The 20,173-nt window shown below is 46.0% G+C and overlaps 1 protein-coding gene and 1 long non-coding RNA gene across 2 annotated transcripts; one reads left to right on the top strand and one right to left on the bottom strand.

The window, feature by feature from the left end:
• Window positions 1-381: 381 nt before the first annotated feature.
• On the bottom strand, window positions 382-19,375 carry LOC146045716 (polycystin-1-like protein 3). Its single transcript, XM_083164749.1, has 9 exons — window positions 19,180-19,375; window positions 17,904-18,005; window positions 16,792-16,967; window positions 13,995-14,141; window positions 9,627-9,817; window positions 6,624-6,826; window positions 3,766-3,943; window positions 694-886; window positions 382-601 (listed from the first exon to the last, which is right to left on the bottom strand). The coding sequence occupies exons 1-9, from the start codon at window positions 19,330-19,332 to the stop codon at window positions 448-450; spliced, it is 1,497 nt and encodes a 498-aa protein (XP_083020875.1). The 5' UTR covers window positions 19,333-19,375; the 3' UTR covers window positions 382-447.
• Window positions 383-11,142, top strand: LOC146045717 (uncharacterized). The gene is made up of 3 exons (XR_014465572.1): window positions 383-851; window positions 3,804-3,974; window positions 11,005-11,142. It is a non-coding gene; the product is annotated as an uncharacterized LOC146045717 (long non-coding RNA).
• Window positions 19,376-20,173: the final 798 nt, after the last annotated feature.

Here is a 20,173-nt window from a genome sequence, read left to right as displayed (position 1 = left end):
TCATCCATAACCATGTTTTTGTTTCAACCAGACAGATCTGCAGATAAATCTGCGTGTGTATGGCCACCTATACAGTACGGTACTGTAAGCAGCACACAGTCACTGAGATAAGGATGTGGGTATAATGGCATGATTAGCATTTGTAGCACTGAGGTACATTTACTAAAGGTTCTAAGTGGCGGATTTATCGCTTTCTGCATCTGAGCATGCCGATGTGATGTGATAATATCGGCCAAGATCGCAATGCGATAATTGCATACATATTATACCTAGTTTTAATCAGCCACACAGTAATGTGTCTTTATTTAAAGGTACAGTATGGTAAGTCTATTTATAGTGACTCATGTTACAGGATTTATAACTCCTGGAGTTCATACCTTAATAGGTGGTATCAAGAAAATACTATGGAAGAAGGAGAGAATGATAGAAATGAGCCAGCTGGTGGCCTTATTCCTTTGTCATGGTGAGACTGAGGAGCACCATGTAGTAGCCACAAAAGGAACTGAGGCCAAACAGAAACATCCAGCACAAGTAGGTGAAACACTTCGGAATGCGGCAGCACCTTCCCTGAGTCGTGGAAACTGGAAAACTGGTGGTTAAACTAGAGACAGAGAGGTAAAGTCAGTGAGAGATAAAGTCAGGTGAGAAGAAGAAACGACGGAGCGTTCTATGGGCACCAGAGATGTACTGTACCTGCTTGGCAGAGGCACCCCCGAAATATTTAGACTTTCCAATTGTTGCTTCAGATCATAGAGAATATTAGAGGCCTGTATGTAACTGATCGGCTTTGGTACGTAGTCCAGATCCACAGAGGCAACTTGATACTGCAGCTTTCGCAGGACTTTGTAAAGGTAATGTAAAAAAATACACTTCTGCGCTTTGATCACTGCAATAAATTAGATATGAATAATTCCTGAGCACCACAGCCTAATTCGAACCCTTCCTTCTAAATAGCTTATCCTACCCCCGCCCCCCCCCCCCCCCCACCACCACCACCACGCTAGCGTGCAATGCATTCCTATTGATCAGCATGATGCCTGTTGGTATTCTGTAATCAGTATGCTGTCCATAGTTCGGGTGCTGGTCCACCAACAGCAACAGGGTAAAACTGTGCGCTGCTGGTTTAGATAAAATGTATCTGCTGAGTGAATAAGATTGGACACACTGCTTTAAATTATATCAATTTTTATATTAGTAAAAAGGGATAAATTATACAGTCTCATACATGATAATAATCAATACAGTAATATGAAAAATAAAAAATAATAAATAAATATACAATGATAAAAAAATTATTGAGTGATATTCTGAGTATGAGGTCACCAGTAAATTAAATGGGTGGGGGGGGGGGGGGGGGGGGGTGCTGTTAGTACTGACAGTTCAATGCCTTTTAGTAGAGTTAGTATATTATGTACAAATAGTGCATATAGCACCAAGGGCCTTATTTTAGTTCACTCTTTCAGACAAAATCCTTCTTAGATGGACAAAACCATGTGCACTGCAGGGGGGCAGATGTAACATGTGCAGAGAGAATTCGATTTGGGTGAGTTATTTTGTTTCTGTGCAGGGAAAATACTGACTGCATGATTTTACACTTCAATATAGATCTCACTTTGAAGAAAAACCCCACCCAAATCTAATTCTCTCTGCACAAGTTACATCTGCCCCACCCGCAGTGCACATGGTTTTGTCCATCTAAGAAGGATTTTGTCAGAAAGAATGGACTAGAATAACCCCCCAACAGACTGCCTCTGAAATTTATTTGCGTGTTATATTCACACGCTAAAAGGACTGGCTCCTTTCATTACAAGTGGGCCACTATTTCCTATTATCCATTAATCGTGCAAGTACGAACTCTACTAATAGGCATTGAACTGTCTACTAACAGCAACAGTACTAACAGCAACCCCCATTTAATTTACTGGAGACCTCATACTCAGAATATCACTCAATAATTTTTTATCATTGTATATTTATTTATTATTTTTCACATTACTGTACTGTATTGATTATTATCATGTATGAGACTGTATAATTTATCCCTTTTTACGAATATAAAAATTGATATAATTTAAGCAGTGTGTCCAATCTTATTCACTCAGCAGATACATTTTATCTAAACCAGCAGCGCACAGTATCACCTTGATGCAATTTTTGTCCATTTTTTCTGATGAGCTCAAGTGACCTTGGGGGAGATTCTCTAAGAATCTCCGCCCCCTTCCGCCGCCCATCGCATATTTAATTATCGCATATGCTGTAACATATGCGATAATTAGGCAAAGGACAGCTCTTGCGTTAAGAGCTGTCCTTTGCGGTGAGAGTCGCCGGGTCCCAGCAGGTCCCGGCGGCTCTCTCCTCTCTCCCACACCCGGCGCTGCTGCTGCTGCGCCGGGCTCTCCTCCTCCCTGCACCCGGAAGAGGATCAGTGCAGGGAGGAGGTCACAGGTCCGGGCAGCACTGCGCTGTGCTGCCCGGACACAGGTGAGGGGGCGATGCGGGGCGGCGGGGGGTCGGCGCGGGGCGGCGGAGGGTTGCGATAGAAGCCCATTGGCTTCTATGGGGCATCGCCAGATTTTTCTGGCGATGCCCCCCGCCGCGGTAACCCGGCGGGGGATGCTTACAGCATCCCAAAATGCGGTAAAAACCCCCATAACGGGGTTTTTACCGCATTTTTCACTTAGAGAATCTCCCCCCATATCTGATGCGTGCTGCAGCTGGTTAGAAACTACTAAACCATTAAAAACAGCTTTGTAATTCAACTCAACACTATTGATTGAGCGCGTGGACTTTGTTTCTCTGGGTGGAGCCTCAAACTCTATCCAGGTAACAAAAACTTCCATTCCTCCACCAACAGCAGTTGGGATGCCGGAGCCGGTATATTGATCGCTGGAATCCTAGGCCCCCCGGAATACTGACCGCATCCCCTAATTAGAGGATCCATGCTGCTTCAAGCAGGAAGCAGAAACACCCACTGCTATTCCATCTACTGACGCAAGTCTCATTATTAGGGTTGGCCATCGATGCAGTCACCATCGATGGTTGTCATTGATGGTGATACTACAACAAGCTATCGATGGTAATAAACTATGTGAGATGACCATCGACAGTTTTAGCTATCGACAGGGCCGGTGTAAGGCTTCTCCGCACCCTAGGCAAAACTCCAACCTACTCCCCCCCCCCCCCCCCCCCCAATACTGCCACCAATAACCATTTTCCAACCCCTTAATGCATACTTTATTAATATTCTGGAATAGCAGGGAGCCTGACAAAATTGAGTGGTCCTCCCTGCCCCCCAGGTAAGTGGGCAAGACAGCAAAATAGGGAAGCATGCCTCAAGAGAAAGTATGGAGGTGAGGTCGTAGAGGGTTCCACAGCCGCCACCTACATTAAGTACAACAAGGATCCTCACAGACATCCTTGATTTTTTGATAGGCAGACTTGGTGGCGCCCCCCTAGATCCTGGCGCCCTAGGTGCCTAAAGCTGCCTAGTGGTAGAGCCGGCCCTGGCTATCGATGGTCATCCATTTTCTTTGACCGACTGTCCCGTGGCATCGATGGCAAAAGGATTCGACATCGGCCTTAATCCACTGGCATGTGTACCAGAGAATCGTCGTTCAGAACATAGAAATATAGGAACACACTTATAATAATCCCATAAAACAGATATGTTGCCTGTAATTATCGTTGCACTTTTCATGCAAAGATCCCCCAACTCACATACATTTTCCTAAGAATCTGAATCGGGCCCATAGAGAATATACATACCAGTCACCCCTTTGTCCTGACTTTCTTCTTGCACACAGATATAAGACTGCACCAGATGAGACAGCGTCTCTATGTGATCAAGGACTGAACCAGAAGCCGGAGACGGCAGGTCTTCTGCGCTCTCACCGAGAACCTGGACTATATACTTCTGCAGGAAGTCTACAACATCTTTTACATCCTGCAACACAGGACAGAGAGTCAAGAGCACAGTATGTCCATGTAACAGTCCACACAGACACAGTGGTGTGCAGAGCCTCATTTACCAATAGGATGATTAGGCTGCAGCCTAGGGCACCACCAGGATTGGGGCAGGGAAGCCTTGCAGGTGACAGCCGAGGAATAAAATTCCATGCTTGTTAGCTATCACCCGTCCCAATGTACTGTGGGGGGGTAAAGTCCTTAAGGTGACTGCCAGGTGGCTGTGCCAATGTAACGTACTGATGGAACCATTGCTACATGTACATTGTGCTACAGCGCCAGCTGGGCAGCCTAATGCCAAAGTCTCCTTCACATGCCACAAGCATTAGATCCTACATGCCAGTTGTATAACCTTGGTTACAAGCACAAAGGAAGTATGACTGGTGACTCCTTGATTGCCCATACACGTGTGTTTAGCATTACAAGGGGAGCTACATGTGTATTAGCCTAGGGCACCTGGAACCTTTAATCAGGCTCTGGTGGTGAAAACAATATATGTAAATTATGTAAGATTAAGATAGGAGATTTCAAATCCGGGCAATGTGCAAGGGAGGACTGGGAACTGAAAGTGTCCATGGAAAATTATGTAGGAGGTGTAGCCATGGTAACATTACTATATGGCAGAGATACTGTACTGCAGAGATGGAATTACAGAATGAATTGGGACACTGCAGTGTAATGAGTGTGGTGGGCTGTCTATATTTCAGGGTTGCCGACCCTCCCGGAATTTCCGGGAGTCTCCCGAAAATCGGGACCCCCTCCCGGCCCCCCGGAAGGGTGGGCAACCCTCCCGGATTCAGGGGGGACCCCCGCTGACCCCCGGATCGCGGCATTAAAATGCCGCAATCCTTGGGTCTCAGGGGGAGGGGGCGGAGCTAAAACGACACAATCGCGTCATTTTAGCCCCGCCCCTCCACGGAGATCAGTGAATTCCCTGCTTTACCAGCATGGGGCGGGGCTTAGTGATGTCACTCGTAAGCCCCGCCCCCTGAGCGGCTTCTGAATCTCTCCTCTCCGGGCTTCTCCCGGAGAGGAGAATCTTGAAGTCGGCAACCCTGCTATATTTTCAGGAGGTGGGGCCACATGTCAGAAGTCAAAACAGGCCTCTGATATACATTGGCCCAATGGTGGTCACGATTGGTGGCTGCATACATCACTGAGAGTTACACTACACCGACATCACACAATTTTCTGTGCAGCTGTAACCAATAAGACCATGCGCAATGCTGGGAGCCAGGATGGCTGGAGAAACGATTGGGACGGACCACTTGCAATCATCACTGAAAAATGGGTACTCTTTACCTAGCACGGCGCCCACGATTTTGATCGCGGGCATCGCGGCCATTGAATGCACTAAAAATCGGGTGCGACGCGACCGACGCGATGCCCGCGATTTCCCATAGGGATCAATGTTAAATTTCTCAATTGACCCGATTTTACTGTTCAATGCCTCAATTGACCCGATTTTTCCATAGGAAACCATGTTAATGGCCCACAGAGGCCAAATAGCCACCCTGAAGTGTGAAATGGCCCCCACAATTGTTAACGCCACCCCACGATCAACGTCAACCCGAAGCGTGGCGAGCGGCGTCGGTACGCGTCCTACGACCTTTTCATACCCCCACTATCCACGTCGGTGTGGAGTTGAGAATAGAATAGTGTGGCGAGCGCAGCGAGCCACCGAGCCCGAAGCGTGGCGAGCGCAGTGAGCCCCACGAGGGGACGCTGATACCTTCACAGGTAAACGCGTCCCTTCGCGGGCTTCACAGGTATCCGCGTCCCCTCGCCACGCTTTGGGCTCGGTGGCTCGATGCGCTCGACACACTATTCTATTCTCAACTCCACGCCGACGTGGATAGTGGGGGCATGAAAAGGTCGTAGGACGCGTACCGCCGCCCCTCGTGGGCACGCTGTGCTCGCCACGCTTCGGGTTCACGTGGATCATGGGGTGGCGTTAACAATTGTGGGGGCCATTTCACACTTCAGGGTGGCTATTTGGCCTCTGTGGGCCATTTAACATTGTTTCCTATGGAAAAATCGGGTCAATTGAGGCATTGAACAGAAAAATCGGGTCAATTGAGAAATTTAACATTGTTCCCTATGGGAAATCGCGGGCATCGCGTCGGTCGCGTCGCACCCGATTTTTTAGTGCATTCAATGCCTGCGATGGCCGCCGTGCTAGGTAAAGAGTACCGAAAAATGTACAGTGCTAGTAGCTGTGAGATGCTGGAGAAATGGTTTTAGGTCTGCTCATAAGAGTGAAAGACAAACGTGCGATATTGGAGGATGTGAGGTGCAGGAGAAGTGGGTGGAACATCATCCCCTCACCACCATTGCCACTACTAAATGATGATGCTAAGTTTAGAGTTAACCAAGACAAACAGCTTCACTGCTGTCAGCATAGTTCAGCATAATGCTAAATAACCCATCAGGACACTGGGCCAGATGCACTAAGCTTAAAAAGTGATAAAATGGAGAGCGATAAACAACCAGCCAATCAGCTCCCACCTGCCATGTCACAGGCTGTGTTTAAAAAAATGACAGGGAAGAGCTGATTGGCTGGCTGTTTATCACTCTCCATTTTATCACTTTTAAAGCTTAGTGCATCTTGTCCTGTGAGATGAACTATTTGCATATCCTCAAATTTTAACATCTCTTACCCTGAGGAGATGCTGGGACGCAGCTTCCTTGGAGGGGGGCTTTGGAGGCAGAGACACGCGCAGTTTGTTCAGAGTTGGGGTCACTTGATTCAGCTGTACCTGGATGAGCTGGAACATGTACACAATCAGGAGGTTCACTGGGATCAACATCAAAGAGGAGCTGAAGCTGATCTTCACCTGAGTCCATGTTATGAGAAATTTCCCTATAAATCAGAGATATTATTACGTTAGTGCCCCCCCCCCCCGCTTCTGCTGAGAAGAATCCTATGGGCTCAGTGGTGGGTTTTCTAGAACACAGTACAAGAAGATGGAATAGACATCCTGTAGTTCCCTGGTCCAAGATAATTCCACGGCTCCTTACTACAATCTCTGGTGCATGGAAGACACGTGCATTACCCCCGAGGCCTGTACAAATTCAGCTGGAGGAATTGCCAATATTTTGTAACATAGACATCACTTGTACATGGTCTAACCAAAAAGGCGTGTACCAAAGGGCATGCTCTGAGGGCATGTGGCATACCCTCCAACTGTACCGATTAAGCCGGTACAGTACCGTTTTTTAACGGTCTGTACCGGCTAAAATCGATTGTACCGGTTTTTAGGCTTCACAGATTATATACGCTGCTGATGATACTCTGCACAGCTGGAGCTCCGCTTTTTGTTCTTTTTTTGTCCCTGCCAGCCACCATAGGCTTTGTGACGTCTGCCCGTGCTATGCTACGATTGGCTGATTTCAGCAGTCGCGGGGCGGGCTACTTGAACGGAGAAGTCTGGAACCGCTGTGGCTGTGCAGGCAGTGCATATTAATTATCGGGCATGCGGCGGTAGTACTACGGGCCGTAAGCAGTATGATTTATGCATTGGTTCGCCTGTGCTGGACTGTGCCCCAGATTTATCCATCACCTCACACTCCAGGAGCAAGCGTCCGTGACCATAGGTCGTGCTGCGGGATGAGAACCAGGAGTATGTGCAGCCGTGGAAGCATGTAGCCAGGCAGCCTGTACTACAGGAAGGCCACATTGTGCGGGGGTTGTTGCTGCAGGAAAACTGGAGGTTCTGAGCACCAGACGGAGGAGGCAAGCAGCATCTGTTAGGTACAGGGCCTGGCGGGGATTGTCTTGTGCATGCTCAGAGGGGGACAGGGTCATTCTCTGGCTTGTACTCATATGCCCATCAGTCTGACTGCTGCCACCTCCATCCCCCCATAGAGAAATCCCCCTCCTGCACAAATTCTGAAAGGTTTGATGACCACGCCCCGTTTACCTGTGGCCATGCCCCTTTCTGGATTTGTACCGATTTCTGCCCTCCAAATGTTGGAGGGTATGATGTGGGGGGCAGTTGGGGGGAGGGGAGCATGATGACACGACTGTATTATCATGTTACCATACCCCACTATACAATGTCAATATTACCAGCATTGTAAAGCTGTGGGCAACTGAGAGCGAATCGTGTCATTTCCTGCCCGGATTTTCCAGGAAGTGGGTGGTGCCGGAGAGATGTAGTGCTGCTCCGGGAGACTTGCATATTTTTCTGGGGAGCCGGAAGCACCACACGAGATTTGGGAGCTTCCAAGGCGTTCCTGGGGACTAGGCAAGTATGCCAAAGGGTTGTTGTACTTCTCTGTACTCCATATGAGTTCTACGCTCCAAAATAGAATACAGATAAGCTATCTGAGACTTGCCTCCATGTCCCTCATCCATGAGCGATATCAAGTATTTACCTGGAAACTGCTGGCGATACGATATAGCGCATACACTGAACAATATTATTAACAACATCGATCAGTAGCGTCACCGGGCCCCTGCTCCACTCATGCAGGTCATTTGACGATATGTCAAACTGAACTGCATATACAGGCGACTGGCAGGGGGGGGTGTTATCGACCCATGGGAGCGAGCATTTTCCCTTGGGTGATATTATGAACGGTATTGCTCAGAAAGGTGAAAGTGAGAGATATGTGTGTGTGTATGCACCTGGGAAAGCTTTATACATATATCTCATGAGATCTGAGCTGTGTCATGAGGTTAATACTGATGGGAGTAGGCACTGATATGTTTTGTGTACTGCGGTTTGTGCCGCATTAGTGCCCAGACTCTGCCGTATCTGTATAAAATGTGCCACGCCGCTTTAGGCTAAGCGCAATGTAGATAACTGGGTTTGCAGGTTATGGGAACTGAAGGAGCTATCTCTAACACAAGTGTAGGTGTTGTGGGGTTACGCAATGCCTTATGTCAGGTCAGGGTTCACCCGATGTTCAATAAGATTTGTGGAGTTTCTGTGCCTTGGCCCTCATTCTAATTCCCTCGGTCTCCCACGTGGTTGGGTCTTACGCATGTGCATAATTAGTTATGCGTATGTTCAGGCCTTCTGTGCGAGCGCCCTTGATGGTTGCAAAGGGAATACGAACGTGGGGGGGACGGACGATTCGGCGGGGCGTGTCCTCTGAGACTCGGTAAGCTGCGAGCTTCGCAGCTTACGGAGACAATCAGAATGAGGGCCCTTGTTCTGAATTGGATGCAGCGGCAGCCTGTTTACACCCACTAATAATGTGAATATTGGCCCATCTCTGCTGACTGAGTCCGGTCCGGAATGATAGTGAACAGTGCAGCCTTCATGTGTTCATAACATTTGTAGGCCCTATATGGATGACAAGCAGGAGTGCCCAACACACCTCATTTTACCTCAGCAGAAGTATAGATATATACAGTATATATAGTGAGTGTGGAAGAGCACAGCATGTCATTCTGTCGCTTTAGGATCTGACCTATGTGGCTCTATATCGGCTCACTGGGTTTTATGGCCATATGCCCAACATTTATGCTAGCAAAACCAGCACAAAATAAGCACCGCCCCGATCAACCTAAACTCCGCCCTGATCTGGTGACTTCTGCACAATTCTCTGACCATTTCCACATAACCCCCATCTCTATGTAACAGTCATTACAGTTGGGAACTAAATACAGCAATGAAGATATGGGAGCTGGCTCCTCATGGTTTACGTACCCGTCATTGACTCTTCATCTGTGTGGTCATTCCAGAACATGATGTTAATGACCAGGTTGCAGAAAAGGAGAGACAATGTGCGACAGAAACGCTGCACTCGAGTGAATGGGCTCCACGGACAGCGAGTCCACACAGAAAACCACTCGTGGTCTTTGAGAATCTTCTCTACTGTGCCTGAGAAAAGCAGGTACCTGAAAACAGGACAGATTGAAGATCATCACTGAGGAAAACACAGAAAGCTAAACAAGGGTGATACCGGATCATGGTCTTTTCTTTAGGGTCTTTTCTTTAGTGTCAGACTGGTCCACAGGAATACAGGGGAAATCCCCCCCATGGGCCCCACTGCTTGAGGGCCTCATCCCCTCCTCAAGGGGTCAGGTTCCAGTCTGTGCACTGAAATGCCAAAGCATTGTCACGCTCTATATGGTGGAGCATGACCATTGCTGAGCATGGGTGGTTGTCTTCTGTAGAACTACATTGAGATCCACCGGTGCTTGTGTATTATAGCGGCGCCCCCGATAGCATCGCGCTATGTTTTCATCGCGTCGCATCGCATCGCATGCCATGTATCCGTGTCCCCTCGTGGGCTTCACAGGTGTCCGCGTCCGCTCGCCATGCTTCGGGCTCGGTGGCTCACTGCGCTCGCCACACTTTCTATTCTCAACTCCACGCCGACGTGGATAGTGGGGATATGAAAAGGTCGGAGGACACTTACCGGGGGGGGTGGCGTGGGGTGCATTTCACATTGTAAGCACCCATTAGGGTGCTTATACAATGTTTAATCGCATCGCATCGCATTGTATGGCATTGTTTGCCATGTACAATGTCATACAATTTTAAAATTGTATGCCATTGTACAGTATTGTGCGATATCGCGTCGCATCGCATACCATCGCATGCCTTATGGTATGCGATGGGCGCCGCCAAAATACACAAGTACCGATCCATGGATATATTGGCAGTAGAGTAACGTGGCGCTTATTGTGGAGGATCAGCCTGATCTGCACCGTAAGAGCTCTCCCAAAAAGAGCCCCAAAATAAACAATGATAGAGACTAGAGGGTGGTGCTGAATACTGGGCGCTCCCCTTTGTTTGAAAAAAAAAAAAAAAAAACCTTATATATTGAGTCTTAATTCAACTTCCCTTTTAGTTTTTTTTTTTTTTTTTGCAAATAGTTTTTATTAAGGTTTTTACAAGAAGAAGGCAATTTAGAAATTTAGAAATATAGTATGTAGTAAGTGATACAATTCGTTATGCTATTTGGAGTCTGGTGTAAAACAATACAAAACTCGAAAAGTACATCAATGCTTCCGCAGATCCTAATTATACATTAGAGATAAATAAAGTAACGATGTGAATCTGCTTGTTTCTTTTCTAGGTGAAAAAGAAAGAGAGGTAGTAAGAGCATGAGGGGGAAGGAAGAAAGATGGGAAGAGGAAAGTATAGAACTACGACTCTCATAATCCGCAATTTGCATTATAATGGATTATCAAAACGGACAAAAAGGAGAATAAAGGATTATCTAAAAAGTGATTTGTAGTGGTCTGACTCTTTGTATTTCAGCCATGGTAGCCAAACAATATTAAATGTTTGGTCTTTTAAATTTACGGAAGAAGCAAGGTCATCCATTGCCATGTATTGTTCAATCCTATTGCACCAGTCCGACATTGGGGGAATAGTGGGGGACTTCCAGTATACTGGGATCACTGCTTTTGATGCACTAAGTAAGTGGCGTAGAAGAGTTTTTTTTATAGTTAGTTTGGGGTCTAGTGTTTCTGAATATTTCCGGCCAGTCATCATCTCCCTTTAGGTCTTTAAGATCTTTTTCCCATTCAATCATAAATTTTGGTTTGGATGGGAAGATCTCTCCAATGATCATTTTATATATATTTGAGAGAAGATGTCTAGGGTAGGACTCAGCGACACATAGGTTTTCATATGGTGTAGTGGGCCTCAATTTTTTTGCAGAGGGACCTAAACTTAAAAGAAAATGTTTAATCTGTAAGTATCTCCATATCTCTCCGCCTGGTAGATCCCACCTCCTCTGAATGTCAGGGAATGGCAGTATCACCGCTGAGGTCAATAATTGATCTATTTTGGATATCCCTCTCGATCTCCAGCTGGAGAATGAATTTTCAGCCATGCCTGGGGGAAAGTCTGGGTTTCCAAATAGAGGCATAAGGGGGGTCCGGGGGGGAGAGATCATGGGGAGTGTACGGAGTCGCGTCCAGCATTTAAACATGGGGATTGCCAGAGGATGAGAGAGAGGTGGGGTTTTGTTGCACCATGGAAGGTCTGGATGGGCCAAAGGAATGGTTGCTAGTTCTAAATCTACCTTAGTTTTGTTGTTGATCTCTTCGGGTTCTCCTCAGCAATTGTGATGTCGAATGTTCAGATTTCGCGGTGCATGGAAAAAAGATATTACAAAAATGTGAAGGATAGTTTTGAATTTTTTGACAGAGCAATACTTGAGGGTATACTGTTCTTTATAGATATTAGTATTTTCTGGCGTACCGAACTCACACAATTAATAGATTATGGAACACACATCTAGGTTTCTTTAAGATATCTGATAATGGCGTACCGGTACTCACGATTGGTGAAGAAGTATAACACTCATCAAGGTTTCTTTTTCCTTAGAAGGATTTTTATTGTTGGATAAAAATATACTTTTAAAATTGAGGGTTTGAAAGGCAGCAGGTGGAATGAGGTCCAAACGAAAAATTATACTGTGGTCAAATCCGGATATCGCCCAGAGCAAAGATCGCAGGATCACCACTGCACCAAATACCTCTCTCTCCCAAGTTAAACACACTGGGTCTGCATCAACATGTTTCGGGAGATGTACTCCCTTCCTCAGGATATCAGACCAGTGTGTGAGGTAGCCTTTTTATTCTGTGTTCCACTTCCACTTCCGGGTGGTGTGACCCGGAAGTGTAAGGTCCGTTTTTCTGTTATAAAAAGCCTCTAAAAGTTATACCAGGGGATTCTTTATGTTATCTACTTGATCCCTCACTGTCCTCGCTTTTTTTGCAAGTCTCTAATGTGTGATGTATAGACGGTCAGCGCTATTCACTTGCGCCGTATACCGGAAGTGCTCCTCCCGCTACGGGTGTGTCTGCTTCATTCCCCGGATGTTAAGGTGTATTGAAGTCCGGCTTCACTGGGGGCGGAAGTGTTCATCTACTGGATAGTCTTTCAGGTGTTCCTGAGTTCCGCTTTTTAAAAAAAATACACCTTAACATCCGGGGAATGAAGCAGACACACCCGTCCATAGAAAGAACTTGCGGCCACTTCCGCCCCCACTGAAGCCTCGACACTCAGCAAACCTGAACATCCGGTTTTTTCGTCAGTCAGACTTCCGGTAGCGGGAGGAGCACTTCCGGTATACGGCGCAAGTGAATAGCGCTGACCGTCTATACATCACTCATTAGAGACTTGCAAAAAAAGCGAGGACAGTGGGGATCAAGTAGATAACATAAAGAATCCCCTAGTATAACTTTTAGAGGCTTTTTAATATAACAGAAAAACGGACCTTACACTTCCGGGTCACACCACCCGGAAGTGGAAGTGGAACACAGAATAAAAAGGCTACCTCACACACTGGTCTGATATCCTGAGGAAGGGAGTACATCTCCCGAAACATGTTGATGCAGACCCAGTGTGTTTAACTTGGGAGAGAGAGGTATTTGGTGCAGTGGTGATCCTGCAATCTTTGCTCTGGGCGATATCCGGATTTGACCCCAGTATAATTTTCGTTTGGACCTCATTCCACCTGCTGCCTTTCAAACCCTCAATTTTAAAAGTATATTTTTATCCAACAATAAAAATCCTTCTAAGGAAAAAGAAACCTTGATGAGTGTTATACTTCTTCACCAATCGTGAGTACCGGTACGCCATTATCAGATATCTTAAAGAAACCTAGATGTGTGTTCCATAATCTATTGATTGTGTGAGTTCGGTACGCCAGAAAATACTAATATCTATAAAGAACAGTATACCGTCAAGTATTGCTCTGTCAAAAAATTCAAAACTATCCTTCACATTTTTGTAATATCTTTTTTCCATGTACCGCGAAATCTGAACATTCGACATCACAATTGCTGAGGGGAACCCGAAGAGATCAACAACAAAACTAAAAGGAAAGTTGAATTAAGACTCAATATATAAGGTTTTTTTTTTTTTTTAAACAAAGGGGAGCGCCCAGTATTCAGCGCAAGTACCGATCCACCTAATGGTTAACCAAGCATCTTTTGGCATCTTATCACACCCCCTCTGGTGGTTTTCTACACCCCTTAATCATGGGGCCCAATCACCGAACAACTTTTATTCAGGATCAGCCTTTCCCGTCACTACATCACTCCGTACCTGAGAGACATCAAGTTGGCCTTAGAGGCAGAAGAGAAGATCCGGTCCAGCTGACAATCAACAATGTCAGTGGTCAGCCAGGAGTCACACAGGAAGTACCATGTCTTCTGAGCACTCATGTCCGTCACAGTGACACGGTGCACATACCTGTAAAAAGAGAGTGACACAGAATGTCATTTGTAAAGCGCCAGGTGCGAGTGTGTCCAGACTTCTTCTGTGACCCATGGATTATGGAGCAAGTTGGATACTGTTGTGGAGAAGCCACAGTTTGCAAAGGATTGGTTCGGTTGAAGTTGTTCCTAGAAAGTGTTTTGTTGGAGAAGCCAGGGGTGCCGAGAGAGAGAGGGCAAATACTAATTGTCTGGGCTATAGCGTCCCTGGCCTACTGCTGGCGGGGGATTTGCAGTGGGTGGTTCCCCTTCCCGACGTTGCGTGTAATGTTTTCTTTTGTTTTTGTTCTGGAGGGAACATGACCATACCTGACAGTTGGCCACATGTTCTACTGTACCTGGGCCCTTTTTTGAGATGGAAACAGCAGGACTGTGAGAGGTACTGAATGTGTGTGAGGGAGGAATCAAGGAAACTCGAAGACAGCTCACTTGGAGACTAGAGAAGATAGTTGTGCCATCAGTAGATAATGAGATTGTGGGATGTGAGGTTATGTGAGAGGGTGGGAAGATGATCAGCTCAGTTAACTTTAAGAAAGTGCTGGGACATCTGAGAGGAGACAGCAGAGAGACAGTTACAAATAAGAGGGAGGAGAGGGGAGGGTGATTTATTTACTAAGATGATAGTTCTATTGAAGATGGGATGGTGCCTATAGCAACCAATCAGATTCTATTATCTTCTAGAAGGTGCTAAATAAATAAGAACTAGATTTGACTGGTTGCTATGGGCAACACCCCACCTTCTATAGAATTCCCAGCTTAGTAAATAAACCCAGAGGAAAGGTCTGGGGAGAAAAATTTAGATATAAATAGATTTGAGCTCACCTAAGGAGGACGTATAGAGATAAAAAGGAGAGGTCCAAAAATGGAGGGTGGTGATTGTGTGCCAGAGATGAGGTAGCCTCAAACGCTTTCATGTGTTTGAGGCTACCTGCCTAATTGCTTACTGCTGGGAGGCTACACCTTATGGACCAGGAAACGGAGCATGATTCGGAAGAGCCGCCTATCACTGGTGCTAAGCAGCTCCGCAGCTAGGCTTATCTGCCGCCACCATGGAGGCAGAGGTCCGTTGTGAAAGGCCAACAATATTGTGCCTATGGGCAGCCTGGCTCCTAAATTCACATCTCTGCTTGAGTATATACCCAAGTTCAAAACAATATATAATACCCATATTCCAAATTCACATTACGGTTTTCCAAAATAAATTATTCCCGGAACCAATATTAAGACAGAACGCGGACAGGAGAATTTGCATACTGTTTTTTCGCAAAATTTTTAGGATTTCCAGCATCCAAAAAGTGTATGATCGGTCTGGCCGGGTCTGCCGGCATTGCATGTGTTGATATGGAACATGATCTAATTTTCCCAGTTATCTCATTGGGAAACTGGTGATCTCTAATAATGATGTAGCACTGAACTGAATAAATGATGTTATCTCAGCAATTAGAAAAGAAAAATAGGTAGCGCTTGCAACTGAGGAAAATCAATATAAAAATGTATTATACCTGAATATGACAATAAATAAACAATATAATAAGGAAATACACAATAAAATATATATGAATAAAAGCTCAGGCCCTCAGTGGATGCCACTTATTATAGAAAGTTGATAGGATCCGTCCTATATGTGCCGTGGGGTGGGAGTCTCAATACGGACCCAATAGAGTTCTTTTTTGAACTGAGATGGTATATAAAGTTTCCACTTGAAAAAAGTCAGCGAATTTAGAAGATGAGTATAATTATCACCGTTTGTCCCTTGGGAGTCTTGTGTCCATATAGGACTGCTGAAAAAGCTGTGATCTCCGTGTGGGGTTGTGGGTGAAATCTTCTCCGCTTGGTAATGGCATATATGGAGCCAGGTGGAGGGTCTCAGAAAGATGGTTATTCTCCAAGAAATATAAGATGGTAAACGGCTGGTTGGATCAAGATAACGCAGTGTGGCAATGGCAGTGAGGGGCCAATGTGAGCGGGCAGCTTCCAACGCGTTTCACTGCCTCTAGGGGCAGCTTTGTCAAGGATATCCGGTTATCTGGATCCAACCAGCCGTTTACCATCTTATATTTCTTGGAGAATAACCATCTTTCTGAGACCCTCCACCTGGCTCCATATATGCCATTACCAAGCGGAGAAGATTTCACCCACAACCCCACACGGAGATCACAGCTTTTTCAGCAGTCCTATATGGACACAAGACTCCCAAGGGACAAACGGTGGTAATTATACTCATCTTCTAAATTCGCTGACTTTTTTCAAGTGGAAACTTTATATACCATCTCAGTTCAAAAAAGAACTCTATTGGGTCCGTATTGAGACTCCCACCCCACGGCACATATAGGACGGATCCTATCAACTTTCTATAATAAGTGGCATCCACTGAGGGCCTGAGCTTTTATTCATATATATTTTATTGTGTATTTCCTTATTATATTGTTTATTTATTGTCATATTCAGGTATAATAAATTTTTATATTGATTTTCCTCAGTTGCAAGCGCTACCTATTTTTCTTTTCTGTATCTACCTTTTGGGGACCTACTCAGTCCCTGTTAAGTAGCTGCTGCACCCGACTAACATCCCATAACAGCGCCCTCTGACCGCCCTTGGGCAGTCATTTTCTTATCTCAGCAATTACCAGGACGGGCTGCTCCCGGAGTTACTGTGCCACAGTCTCAGGCTGTGCAGCTCTCCCAGGTTCCGTGTTTTTAGGAGGAAGACATCTACTGCCCCCCTGTGGAACACTTGCTTCCCAGAATCTGAGAGTAGATGGGGGTCACTCTGCCCTTCCGATCCATACAGAGTCAGCACCACCTGAAAGGACAAAGTAATATGGCACAGCAATAAACTCACTGTGATGGGACTACAGACTTTGGTGGCTCTGGTGAAAGGATGTATATTACATGCTCCAGTGGCGGAACTTGTGGTTGGTTAGCTTAGGTGCTAAAATATAATTGGGCCCCTTCCTCCACCCCATCCCAAGTTCACAATATGCATCATGGCAGAGAGCGACAGGGAGAGGCAGGGGGAGGCAGCGTGTGACAGGGAATACCAGTGGGTTATAGGAAGAGTGTGACAGGGGCAGCAGTGGGCCCCTTAGTCATCAGAGACCCCGAAGCACTGCACCTGCTGTTCCAATGGTAGTTCTGCCTCTGGTATGCTATATTGGGCAAGATGTTAGGTGGAATGTACTAAAGGTGAAAATGCAGCCACAACAGTTCCCAGAGTTTTGGCTACATTCTTCTATGTCTCCAGCTCAGGACTATGACACATTCTGGAGCTTGGACCCTCTATATTATGATATATTCTGATATATTCTTTATATTCTATATTCATATATATATGTTGAGTCTTTCGGCAAGATCACCGTTTTCCCAGCGCTCTTGCCGCCACCACCTGGACCCTGGAGGATAAGTATTACCAAATTGGGTGCACTGTGCGTGGTGTGGGCCCCCCTGGGACTATGGGGCCTGTGTGCACCGCTCAGATAATTGCCAGGTAAACCTTGGTCTCCGCTTAGTGTGAAAGGGTCCCAAAAAAACAATCCAAGTCCAGTTACCCAGGAGTCCAACCCAGGTCCAGCATTCCCGGGGCCGGTAGACCAGTTCCACTGCAGTGTAAACATTGATGACCCAAGGATGACCCGCTTAGAAGCCGCTTATGTAAGGTGTCTGACCCGTATAGACATGGTATTTTAAGGTTATGATGTACCAAGACACGGCTTTCATCACTGCTGTACATAGCTTTTACCTGAGATGTGGTGCCAGATCCCATCCGATATCCAGTGCACACTTTTACCATATACCTGGAGTGAAAAGCAGGGTCGTTGTCTGTAAGAATTGCCACCCTAACCTGGTGATGGAGAGACAAGTATAAGATCAGTATAATTACTGTCACATACCATCTGCCACGCTGCAACAGACCTTAGTACCTTGTTGAAAGACAAACAAACCTATTCGATAGCTAAATCAATATAAAATAACTAATGTGTAATAAAAAAAAAGCCAACATTAAATATTAGCCAACTGTACATAAATCATAATTAAATATAGGATTATGGCTCTGACACGGGTTGGATCACAAAAGTGATCCAACCTGCAGTTCCCCCGATGGTGCGGTTCTGCATGTGCAGGCCCGGTCCTGGGCATGTGCTGGAAAAGTCCTGCGGTCACATCGCCCAATAGCAAATGCCTCTGCCTGATTGACAGACAGAGGGGATCATGGGAAGGAACATGGCAGAGCACCTGTACCTGCAGGCATGGAAGGAACTAGATAGGGTGCAAAGGATGCCATTGGTATGGGGCCCACAGTATTAAAGGGTCTGAACCCGGGAAATAAACTTGCATAGGGGGCACTATAATGTATTACAATTTGAACTGTCATAATCTCCTGATTGTAATGTGGAGGGCACTATAATGTTACATATAAAAATGGGGACACTGTAATGTGTGACACAATATGAAATGGAGGCACTATAGTGTGGCATAATATAAACTGGGGCACTGTAACATAACATCACTTAAAAAGCTGGACACTAATGTGGCACAGTATGAATAGGGGGCACTGTAATGTGGCACAGTATGAATAGGGGGCACTGTAATGTGGCACAGTATGAATAGGGGACACTGTAATGTGGCATAATATGAACTGGGAACACTGTATGTCATAATGTGAATTGGGGATACTGTGTGGCATCATGCACATGGGCAGCCCTAAATTTGAGATACTGTAGGAAACTACGATGGTTCATAATATAAACTTGGGCCCTACTATGGTGCATAATATTAACTAGGGCACTAATATGGGGTCATAAAATAAACTAGGGCATTATTAATGGGCATAGCATGAATAACGGCTGCAATAAATATTTTTATTAGATAGGAGCCCCTTCAAAATCGTGCAATGGGCCCCCCAAAGTTCTGGTTGTGGGAGTATTTTAATACATTCAGGCAAATTTTCAGCAAACCATGGATCTAGTTCCCCCTCTGTCCCTTTCTACAAGCACACAAATCCTCCCGGTGCTTACCTTCTTTTCATCCTCTTTATCTTTCTTTGCCGCCCATGTCACCACGATCACAAATAATCCCACAAGTGCTGCAAGTAGTGCCAATCCCACAGGGTTATTTGCCACATTTGCAAAGAGCGTCAAAGTGTCGCTGAGATCTACAACATGCGGCATGATCAAGAACGTGCTGGCGAAGAAGGTCAGGTGGTTGCACAAACATTGGGTCTCAGACACGGTGCTTCCTGCACCCACCTACAAATACAGAACATTAGACTTTAAGGGGCTACTTCTGAGAGTAAAAAGAAGCAAGTCACTCTGCACCAGGACAAACCATGCTGCCCTGCCAGGGGGGGGGGGGGGGGGCGGTACATTTATTGTTTTTGCATGCAGGGTAAATAAGAGAGGGCTGGGGGCATGACCAGCAGCTCACAAAGTGCTGGCCATGAAGCCACAGTGGAAAAAAATGGGGGGCGTGGTTTGTGGATGTGGCATCCTCATGAGGCCACACCCCCTTTGGTTGAGACCGTGCCCCTTTATGTTGGGAGGCATGTACCTGTCATTAGGTCCAGGCCCGGCTTAAGAAAAGCATGGGCTTGTAGCTGAAAATGTTCAAGGGCCTGCTGTGAGAAGGGTAGCAGCTGTGACCAGTGCAGTGTGGGTGTGACCAAAGTTGTCTGGGTGTGGCCAGAATCAGGTGAGGTTTCCCATGCTGAGTCCCATTAAGAGTATAGTATAGTAAAGTCCCATTAGGGATATAAGTTAAAGAATAAAAACAAAAAGTGGAGTAATAAGACTAATACAGAGGGCCTTATTCTAGTTCACTCTTTCTGACATAATCCTTCTTAGATGGACAAAACCATGTGGGGCAGATGTTACTTGTGCAGAGAGAATTAGATTTGGGTGGGGTTTTACTTCAAAGTGAGATCTATATTGCAGTGTAAGAATAATGCAGCCAGTATTTACCCTGCACAGAAACAAAATAACTCACCCAAATCTAATTATCTCTGCACATTTT

This window comes from Crinia signifera, chromosome 11, assembly GCF_055691185.1.
Source record: "Crinia signifera chromosome 11, ASM5569118v1, whole genome shotgun sequence".
In the NCBI taxonomy this organism is placed as follows: domain Eukaryota; kingdom Metazoa; phylum Chordata; class Amphibia; order Anura; family Myobatrachidae; genus Crinia; species Crinia signifera.
Note: the sequence above shows the minus strand (reverse complement) of the source record. Positions and strands in the feature narration are given on the sequence as shown.